Raw genomic sequence first — 11315 nt, forward strand, 5'->3', positions numbered from 1 at the left:
ACAAGGTTACAAAATATTGTATTAAATGAGGTTTTTAAATATTTATAAATTATAAAATTTTATTTATTATTATTTATATCTTATTAACTCATAAAATATGTTATTACATATATTATTAAATTTAACCTTTTTATTGTATAATACACGGGATATATCCTAGTTATACGAATAAATAAACATATAGTTATAAGTTATATATATAACATTACAAACATTCAGTTACAAATCTCGGGGATGGTAAGTTATAACGGAACCAACTACCAGCCAACCAAACATATGAAATCTAACGATTGGAAACCAATCTACTATGTAAAAAACAACCATTTTATAGTCATACACGATGTTGTTGTAGTTGCAGGAGCCTAGAGTAAGCCCCTTCGGGTCGACTCACAAGCTCACCATGACCCCCTTGTTCCACGATTCGACCATCCTGAACAACACCGATACTATCAACCCCTCGAATCGTTGACAACCGATGCGCCACCAACACCGTGGTTCGGCCCCTCATTAGCCTCTCGAGTGCTTCTTGTAACACGCACTCTGACTCCGCATCTAGCGCACTTGTCGCCTCGTCTAGTAATAAAATACTCGGGTTTTTTAAAACCGCTCGGGCTATTGCGATTCTTTGCTTTTGCCCACCCGAGAGTTGATCGCCGCGTTCCCCGACCGGAGTGTTGTATCCTTCGCGTAACCCGCTAATGAATGCGTGCACGTTTGCTGCGGTTGCTGCCTCGATAACTTCCGCCTCGGTAGCGTTGTCTTTACCGTACGCGATGTTTTCCATTATCGTTGTGGCGAATAGCGCGGGCTCTTGTTGGACTAGACCGATTTTTAACCGAAGTGACTTAAGATTTAACTGTCGAATGTCTTTCCCGTCGATCATAACTTTACCCGCGGTCGGGTCGTAGAATCGCTCGATTAACGCAATCACCGAGCTTTTCCCGGACCCGCTAGCTCCAACTAGAGCCTGGCTCTGACCAGCCCGTATTCGAAGACTAAAGTCTTTGAACAGGAGCACGTCGGGCCGTGAAGGGTATGCGAAGTCGACGTGGCGTAGCTCGATCTCTCCACGAACCGTTTCAACCGGGTCGGCGTCTGGGTCGTCCGGGTCGATTCGGGTTGATCGGTCGAGTATTGAAAATACTGACCCGATGGCTTCACCGCCTCGGATGATCTCGGGTGCGAGGCTAACTGTTTCGGCTACTGAGTTCGCGGTTATGACGAGGACGATGAATACTTTGATCACTTTCGAGAAGGTTGAGAGGCCTTTGGTAACAAGGCGGCACCCGTACCATAGGATTAGAGCTTCGGACGCGTATAGAGCGAGTTGGGAGACGCCGAATATTATGCCCGATAGTTGACTTCGACGAAGGCTTTGTTTTTGTGGGACGCGAAGCTCGGCCGAGAATAATGAAAGGATCTTGCCTTGCGCGTTGAACGCTGCCACGGTTCGAATGTTGCTTACGCCTTCACCCGCGATCATGCTCGTTTTCGCGTGCGCTTTCGCAGTGTCTCCAGCAAAACCTTTTAGAGAAAGTTGCTGCAAAATGTAAAACGGATCATGTTATTTTCTTGTTAAGAAATACATGGTTTAAACTTTAAACATAAAATGTAGCATTCGGTCACTCATAGCAGCCAATATCATCAGTTTTGTTCACCGTAACTAAATAAAACGCACGTCGGTTCACTTGGGTATCTCAAATCAGTCAACGGGTCAATTTTGGTCTACTCAAACTAGTTAACATGTAATCATTATAAAACGTGTTAACTTAAATAGGTCCAAACGGGGTTAGCACCTTCTACTACGCTACTAGTTGCCACTGACACCATCGTCAGCGCCTCTACCGCTCATCAACACCGCACCGCCCTACCATTGCTGACATTGACACCGTCACTACCACTAGCCACCATAAGAAAAAAAAATATAGCGTGTGCACCTGTTTTGATACTTTTTACTAAAACGACACATTTCAGCACGACTCCATCTTGATCCAGACCAAATTGATAGCTTTTATAAAACGACCCGTTTTGACCCGATCAAATTGATTTTGCTCAAAATCTATACTGACCCGAACCCATTTTTACCCGTGCAAACCCGCTTATTGGAATTTGTGTGTGAAATAGTCATGTTAAGTTTTTAAGTGATTGTAAAAAAATTGAAAATGACATAGTGTATAGTAAAATGGTGAGGGGTTAAAAAAGTGAATAAACTTATTGGTGTCTGGGACCACGAAGTGTTGGAGAAGTAAATGAGTATGTGACAAAAGGACAGTCACAGTCACAGGCATGACTCAGATGGTTGAAAACCAATAAGACTAGTACAGTATTCAATTTGTGTGAAGAAGTTTTAAATGCAAGAAAACAAAACTCTTGGCAAATAATGCATCTGACAACCATGGAAATTAAAACTGAAACTTGATATGTTGAACAGAGTGTGGCAACGGTCACGGGCTAAAGAATCTATGCTGTTCATCTCATGTCTTGGTAAACATTGCAATCAAGTAAATTTCATGTCATCTTTTTCACCCCACTCTAAAAATAAGTTTAATTGTTAGACGCTGTCAAGTCGGTCAACTGAGGAGCTGCGAATACCCGAGAGTCTAGCGGATTTTTACAACATTGATTATTTTTCGATCGAATATCGAGCGGTTTTCGAGCGTCACTTATTTCTTTTTCACATTAAAATTTTCAATAAGAAACAAGTTTGAAGGCTATAAATAATATATTTTGTAAACATATTAGTAGTTAGGTTGTAAATTTTTATGAGAAATAAATATGAGACGAGATATAATGAACATGTTAACAAACTTCATGTATTCTAGAAACTTAAAACGAACAAATAAAACTATAAAATTAACAAAATTTTAAAGGGTTTAAAAAATTGTATACCTATATTTATGTGTGTTGTCTATTTATTTATATTTTTGTTCATATATAATTTTATATTATATATAAAATAAATTAAAAATATTTGAGCCGAACCGAACCAAGCAGACCTTTGCTCGTTGCTTGGCTCATTTACAAACCGAACTGAGCAGAACGGCTCGTTTACAATCGAGCGAAAAACAAACGAGCTTTTTTTAAGCAATTTCCAAACAAGCGGCGAACGGTTTGGACGGACGTAGTTCACAAGTTTTGGGTATCGGGTTTTTTTTTTGCTATCCCTAGATTATTTATTATTTGGTGTGAATTCCGGAAAGTATGAACAGGAAGCACATGCAGGGCACTAGATAGATTTACACAACTTTGAATATACGTTCTTGTCCTTTTATATCAAGATAATATTACCCAAAATCAAGATTCGATATTATGAAAAGTGATGCTTAAACTTTTATCAATTCTATGTTCCATCACTCGTGGTTATCTTGATTTCTTTAATATGTTCATATTGTTATCAAAATTCATATAACAAATGGAACATGAATATAAAATAAGATAAAGCGTATTTAATTACCTGAGCAAAATGGGCCAAAACAAGAAGAGGAAAGGTCCCAAGAATGAGGAGTGAAACCCTCCATTCCACAATAAACGCAACCACAAATGAAGTTAACAAAGATGTCATGTTCTGTAATATAACCGATATCCGCTCGGCTATAGCCGATTTCACATCCGCAGCGTCCGTGGCTAACCGGGCCGCAACCAGGCTCGAGTTATGCTCCTCTTCATCGAACCATCCCACTTCATTCCTCAAAATCGCTACAAAACCAAAACCAAAACATATCATGATATATAATGGTATAAGATTATAAACTATGACTGATAATAATCTATACTGACAATGTAAATATACCTGAAAGCATCATTCGCCTCACTCGTGTAGTAAGATTCTCTCCCATGATACTAAAGAAGTAATGCTGAATTAAATACGCTACAACCGCGTATAAACCCGCTCCAACGTAGATAAAAACATATTCTTTTGTCTTTTTTTCCATTTGAGCAGGGTTGTTGAAGTAAAAAACTTCAATCATATTACTCATCACAATCGCAAACGTCGGGCCGATGAACCCGGATAAGATGGACCCCACCGCGCCCATTATCGAGTAAGGCCATTCGGGTGCGTTCATCTTCAACAGCCTGAAAAAATAATTGCTTGGAGCATGATTCTTTCGATCCGTTTCAGCGTTTGATATCATTTCTATACGACCGTCTGCCCCGGTACTGTACGAGTAACTTAAGTTTCTCAAGCTTCCAGATCTTAAACTAAGAGACTTTGTAGACAATGAATGGCTTAAACGCGTCGAGCGCATGCGATGAGTTGACGGGTTTGAAAAGTCTCGGGTACCCGCCATTTCTTGAAACCTGATTAACGAGGCGTAAGCGCCTGGTTTGGAGATTAACTCCTCGTGGGTCCCGGTTTCAACAATCTGTCCTTGCTGGATAACTGCTATCGAGTTAACGTTTCTTATTGTCGATAACCGATGCGCAACCACCACGGTTGTTCTCCCGACCATTAACCGGTCAAGGGCTTCTTGAACAATGCTCTCGGACCCGGAATCAAGGGCGCTGGTGGCTTCATCAAGGAGGAGTATTTTCGGGTTTTTTAACATGGCTCTCGCGATTGTGATCCTTTGTTTTTGACCGCCCGATAGCTGGACCCCACGCTCGCCCACGTGGGTGTTGTAGCCGTTTGGAAGTGAGATAATGAAGTTGTGGGCATTGGCTGCACTGGCTGCAGCCTCCACGTCAGCTTGATTCGCATCGGGTTTTCCATAAAGTATGTTTTCCATTATGGTTGTAGCAAAGAGTGCAGGCTCTTGGTTCACTAGACCGATTTGATCACGCAACCATCGCAGATGTAACGTTTTAATATCCACATTGTCTAGCAATATTTGCCCTGCATAACACCTCAAGTTAGCTAACATTAACAAAATGTGTTACTTCCTAAAATAAGAAATTTACTTCAAAGTTCAAACTACCTTGACTTGGGTCGTAAAACCGTTCTATCAGTGAAATAACTGTGCTTTTACCGGACCCGCTACCACCAACAACCGCAACTGTTTTCCCAGCAGGGAATAAAATATTGAAGTTTCTAAAAATAAAGACATCTGGTCTTGAAGGATAACTGAAAGTTATATCCTTAAACTCAATATCTCCATTAACTTTATCCAAACACATCCCATCCGTAGAGTCTTGAACAATTGTCGGTTTTTGCTTAATAACTTCAAATAACTTATATCCAGCAGCTTTCCCTTTACTAAAAGCTCCAAGATTCGAAAAAGATTGGCCCAAACTCCTGTTAAGATCCATTAGTTTGAAATTCTTAATTACGAAAAATGAGTCACGACTCACGAGTGTGTGTAATAAGGAGTATGAATCTTACATGCCACCAACAATGGCGGAGAAGATTGCAGTGAACGCTTTGCCACCATCTGTTTGCCCGTTCCTAATAAACACACCGGCATACCAGAACACAAGTGCCCATGACATACAAGCAATCCCATATGTACATCCCAGTCCCAAACCCTTAGCCATTCCCGCCTTGTAACCGAGCTTAAGTGTGTGCTGAATTGCATCTGAATACGAGTCCAAAGCCTTCGTTTCGCCCACATACGAGTACACGGTTCTTACTTGTGCAATAGCCTAGTAACATCGATACAATGATTGAATTACTAGTTTATTAATCATTATCATTAATTATTAATAGTATGTATAGCATCCATGCCAAAGTAAATGATTGTGATCAAGATACACAAAGTTACGTGGAAATCAAACCAAATTTCAATAACATGATCACCTGTTCAGCAATGATGCCAGCATTCGCATACGATTCACGGCTCTTGGAAGTGAGGCCTGTGAGAGTATACGCGTACAAACCGCCTGCAAACGCGATCCCAGGTATCACCGCAACACTCAGAAGAGCTAGCTTCCATGCGGACACAAAACCAACCACCAATCCAGCCAAAAACGTCGAAAGATAATGAATAAAGTTTCCCACCTAATGTTAAAAAATTAAACCGCAGTGTAAGCAAGTGTAAAACTGTAAACAGGGCTGTCTCGTGGGTAGGCTAAACCAGGTCATGGCTTTAGGCCTCCAACTTTAAAGGGCCTCTATCTAAAATGCGAGTTATACTGTCTCGTGGGTAAGCTAAACCAGGTCATGGCTGTAGGCCTCCAGCTTTATAGGGCCTCTATCTGAAATGCGAGTTATGTATTCTCGGTTTTTTTAAATAGACTTTTTTTTAAGTAAAAATTAAGATGGAATGTCTCATATCCATTATCGCTCCATTATCCATATTTCATAATTCTTGGATACTCTTTAGTACTATACGTATGAAAAGAAGAAAATGCCTCAACATTTTGGTTAGTTTTAGGCCTCTGACTACATTGAGTCAACCCCAAACTGTAAAGGTAAACAATATTAGGTTAAACTGTGCCGTTACACCAGATAAATTCTAGTTTAAACTGGACCCCTACATCCCCATCATTAATGCATCACGCATAACCGATGATATTTCTTCCTAGAATTAACTCTAGACTTACTGTTACATCACATTTAATACCGAAAACTGAAAGGACATATTACGTTTTACAAATATACCTTCTCACTTATAGCATCTTGAACAAGAAGCGTGTCCATTGACATGCTAAAAACAATATCACCAGTTCTTGAATCTGTATCGTAAAACCCGACGTCTTGTTTCAAAACCGCTTCAAGATACTTCTTCCTCAACGCGCTCACTTGACGCTCGCCGGTATACATCCAGCATCCGATCTCTAATGATATATTAATCATCAGTTAAGTAAAGTATTAATAACATAATTTGAAAGTGATAGCAGCAGGTGGAGATGGAGACGGGACATTAAAAAAAATATTCCAATATTTGACCAGGTCCAGATAATAGGACAAAGATGGCAAGTGATCCACGTGCACCTCATCCTTGATGAATGGGCTAAAATACATACGTACCCACATGAAAATAATAATTTCATGAAGTCAGTGGTGAAGCTTGCCTAATATATCGGGGCAGACTAAAAAATTATACAAAATAAAACGGCTAAATTTATACTTCGTATAAAAAATTTTGGTCGAAAACGGCTAAATTTTATACCGCGTATAAAAAAGTTTCGGCCGAAAATGGCTAAATTTTACACTATGTATAAAAATTTTCGGCTGAAAACGGTTAAATTTATTTACACTATGTGTAAAAAAATTTCGGATAAATTTACCCAGCTGCGTAAAAAACAGCAGGGGGGGTGTCGGGGCCATCCAGGCCCTAACTAACGTTCGCCATTGCATGATGATGACGACTATTATTATTATTGATTGATTGCTATAATTAATATACGTACCTGCGTAAGACGATAAGCATACCACTATTCCGAGATAGACGAAGTACAAAGCATACTGCAATAATAATAATAATAATACATGGTAAGTAAATTATTATAAGGTAGATCTGAAACATGAAACAAGAAGAACAAGAAGAAGAATAAATTTATTTATAATGAATAATGAAAAAACACACCTTGGAGACTTGGTGAGTCATGGAGTTTAAGTCCGACTGGTTTTTACCGAAGCCGTTGACCATTTGACCGAACAGCAAGAAAAAAAAGGGCATGGAGGATCCGTGAATGATGGCGCCGATGGTACCTAGGATCATGAGGACGTAGTCGAGGTTGTCGGCGAATGAGAAGAGTTGATGAAACGGTAGAGTTTGTTCTTTCTTTTTTTCTGCCAGTGGCGGCATTGGTTTGGTTGTGTCCGGTGTGTCTGTCATTTTGGAAGCTTGTTACGAGAGATTGATAAGCATGAAGGAAGGAAGAGTGAGATCTAAGGATGAAGGGTGGAGTGGTGTAACGAGAGAGAGTGAGTGGACTGGTGGTCAAAGTAATAAGAGAGGGTGCGTGGGGTGTTTGGAGAATGTGAAGTTGGGGGTTAAATATATAGTAATAATAATTATTATTATTATTATTATTATTATAAAACAAGAGGTGAGTTTAAGTTTAACCCTGGTTTACAAAAGGCAGAAAAGCACCAAAATTCGAGTTAGAAATTAGAATAGAATCTAACTATTCTAATGTAATTTAATTAAGCACTTCACGTTCACGTTAAAGGTGCACAAACTGATTTAAAACTTAAAACCGGTTCGGTTTGATTAACAAAAGTTAAAATTGGTTTATGGTCGGTTTCGGTTCGGGTTGAAAGCAATTTCTTACCATGTTACGATCGGTTTCGGTTTGGGTTTTGATCGGTTTCGGTTCGGGTTTTGACCCGGTTTTAGCCGGTTTCGGTTCGGTTAACCGGTTTGGAACCGGTTTTGGTGAAGAAAATTACAAAGGGGTTTCGAACCTACGGTTTCAATCGGTTTCTACATAATCGGTTTCAAACCGGTTCGGTTTCGGTTCAGTTTTCGGGTCGGTTCAGTTAACTAGTTTATTTGCCCACATGACCCGCTTACCTATATTATAGCCAATGACCCATAAGACTTTACAAAATTTTGAAATTATTGTGTGATACGGGATTCAAATCCAAGATCTCATGTTTCAAACCAAATGTGCTTACAAACCATACTAAAGTGGTAATTGTGTTAGAATTTTTGACTTAACATATATAAATGTAATTTCTTTTCAAGTACAAAACCAAAATTATACTTAATTGTTAATATTTTCATAATTCACAATATCCCATTGTCTTCTAATATCTTTTTAGCATAGTCATTTAAGATTGTTCATCATTTCTCTTTTCATTTTAAAATATAATATAGTTTTATCTATTTTCTTTTGTAACCAAAACTTAGTCTTTGTAAATTTATTTTTTAAATCTGTGACAACATTTTGTTATAAATATCATTTTTATACACACAATATTTAATATAACAATATTAGTATGAATATTTTATTTTTACAATAAATCTAACACAAACGTTTTATTTTCAACTTAAAATTATAGTGAATAATATATCAAAAACTTATTAAAAAAGTCATAAATAAAAATTAGTATATGAAATAACTGAAGTTAAATATTACATATAATAATTTTTTATTTTAATTATATTTTCACCCGTGTAAAACATAAGTTCTAGCCTAGTTAATATATAACAATTTTGGGTCCTATTTAAATAAAATTTAAAAACAATAACCTACATTATCTCCACCCAATTTCAATAAAATAAATTACAATACCTAGAATTTCCCTTTAATTTTGTAATTAATTTCACTCAATTACTTAAGCACATTCGCTTTCTACGAACTTAGTAAATGACATTAATTATAAGCCAAAAAAACGTCACTAATGGTCTAATTGCCTTTGTCATATAAAGAACTAATTATTTTCGGTTTCAAACCGAAATAAAGCAAGACATTTTTGTATTAATAAATTATTATGGAGAAGGGCCTCGAATTTTCATTTAGCTTTGGATCCCCAAATTAGTTGGGCCGGCCCTGGACTCAACGATGTTAAAGGTTTAAATCGAAATGAGATTTCGTGACCCTTTTAAGACAACTGTGTCAAAAAACCCAAAATAAAAGTGCTAATAACCGGTCTTGAACCTGAGACCTACAACTAAGAAGCACAAATGTTTACAACTAGACCAAAAATAATTAATTATGTCTAGTTTGTCGATAAAAAATCTATATAGAATGTTTTTTTTTATTTGAAGGCGTTAATTAATTATGGGTCTAAAGCCCTACTTACATATTTTCGTCTAAAAACTTTTATATTGACACCCCCCCCCCCCCTTTTCAAACAGGGTCCAAGCTTAGCTACTGCTCACAATTTAATTCAGACAATTTTGAAAGAGTAGTAGACAGAACTGGTATCTATGGTTGTTAAAGAAATAAACAAAATGCCTAGACTGACAAAGAGGTTTGATTTTTTTCCAGTTTATTGGATTTTTACTCGGATCTTACTATTAGATGATCTCGAGCTCATATCGTTATCGTACTAAGAAAAATAGTGATGCATTTCGCAAGTTATGTATCGCAATTGATTAATTTGTTGACCAATACTTTATTATAATAAAAAAGATATACGTATTACAAAAGTTTGATCTGTATACATAAAAAGAACATTTTGTTTTTAGTTTCAAACTGTACATATAATTGGTCCACTTCTAACCGGACTAAACCGAACCATTTTGCTCAGTTGAGGCGTTTAACGTTTTTTTTATTTCATATATACTATTTGATATATTTTTAATAACATAACATTTGAAATAATTTTATTATGAACATGAAAAGGGGGGGGGGGGGGGGGGAGAAAACATTAAGAGCTAAAATGTCTATAGTCTACAAACCACATTTACATGTATTCGTAGAAGAAGAGGTAAACCAAAAGTCTGCACTATGTAATAAGAAGGCTGTTTGTTTTTTTAACTTTTGCAGATTGTTAAAAAATCCAAAGGTTGTTAATTTCACTTACAATCAACGTTGAAGTTCGGAAGAGACAGCAGGCGGAGGCGAAGAGCAGTGTGGACGAGAGATAACGAACCAACATAGTAGATTTATTCCTCGAGTGTTGGATTTCGATCGGTGGAGTAGGGGCTATGAGGGGCGACAACCAGTGGAGGGGAGACGACCGGTGGAGGAGCAAGGGGTGGTAGCTAGGGTTAAGAGTTTGTGAAGGAGAACAATAGTTTACGAGGTAAAAAGAGATTAAGCTAGATCTACACCAAGAATAGCCCGCTCATACGTTTTTTAAAGAAATATTTACGAGAAAACAAACACTCTATAGAAGCTCACGTCTGCATATGGTCTGCGTGACGCTGACAAAAGAGCTTGCAGAGCTTTTTTCAAAAAACAAACACTAACATAACGTATTTAAATTTACATGTGCACAAGGTTTATAAAGTTATCAATGAACATTTGAGTGGAGTTCTAATGAACTTGAAGTTAGCCTGCAAAGAAAATTTTATGTAATACGAAATGCAACTTTTATACATTTATCAACCAATAAACTAATGAAAGGAAGTCAATTTTTCTCCTTCTATATTGTTTTTATTGATTCTCTTTATTAGTTTATTTTAATATTTTAATTTGACAACATTTCGAATAGTGAAAAACAGAAAGAAAGAAAAAAATGGTTCCTTTTTATCTTTTCTATCTATAATAGTCATTTCTAAGTGTCCTATTCTTATGCTGTAATTGCAGTTTCTTAACCTAGAAGTACTATGTGAAAAGACATGAAGAAAGAGGAGGGCACGTAAGTAGGAACATTAGGTCAAATAAATATAACAACAATCATACCCAGTAAATACAATAAGTAGAAAAAACTATTAATATGGTCTGAAAATGATAAAATGTGAGCAGACCTTGCCTCAATCTCCCAAAATAAAGAGGTTGTTTCCAGTGGGACTCTCGACTCCAAAACAAACAAC

The 11315-nt window shown here is 37.3% G+C and overlaps 1 protein-coding gene across 1 annotated transcript; it reads right to left on the bottom strand.

The window, feature by feature from the left end:
- Positions 1-318: 318 nt before the first annotated feature.
- Positions 319-7733, bottom strand: LOC143584449 (ABC transporter B family member 19-like). Its single transcript, XM_077066505.1, has 9 exons — positions 7467-7733; positions 7291-7345; positions 6539-6714; positions 5735-5935; positions 5321-5580; positions 4917-5233; positions 3791-4834; positions 3455-3696; positions 319-1540 (listed from the first exon to the last, which is right to left on the bottom strand). The coding sequence occupies exons 1-9, from the start codon at positions 7716-7718 to the stop codon at positions 332-334; spliced, it is 3756 nt and encodes a 1251-aa protein (XP_076922620.1). The 5' UTR covers positions 7719-7733; the 3' UTR covers positions 319-331.
- Positions 7734-11315: the final 3582 nt, after the last annotated feature.

The sequence above is a fragment of the Bidens hawaiensis genome, unplaced genomic scaffold (genome assembly GCF_021521415.1).
Source record: "Bidens hawaiensis isolate Kalapana, Puna unplaced genomic scaffold, B.hawaiensis_p1.1 tig00033131_1, whole genome shotgun sequence".
Classification (NCBI taxonomy): Eukaryota; Viridiplantae; Streptophyta; class Magnoliopsida; order Asterales; family Asteraceae; genus Bidens; species Bidens hawaiensis.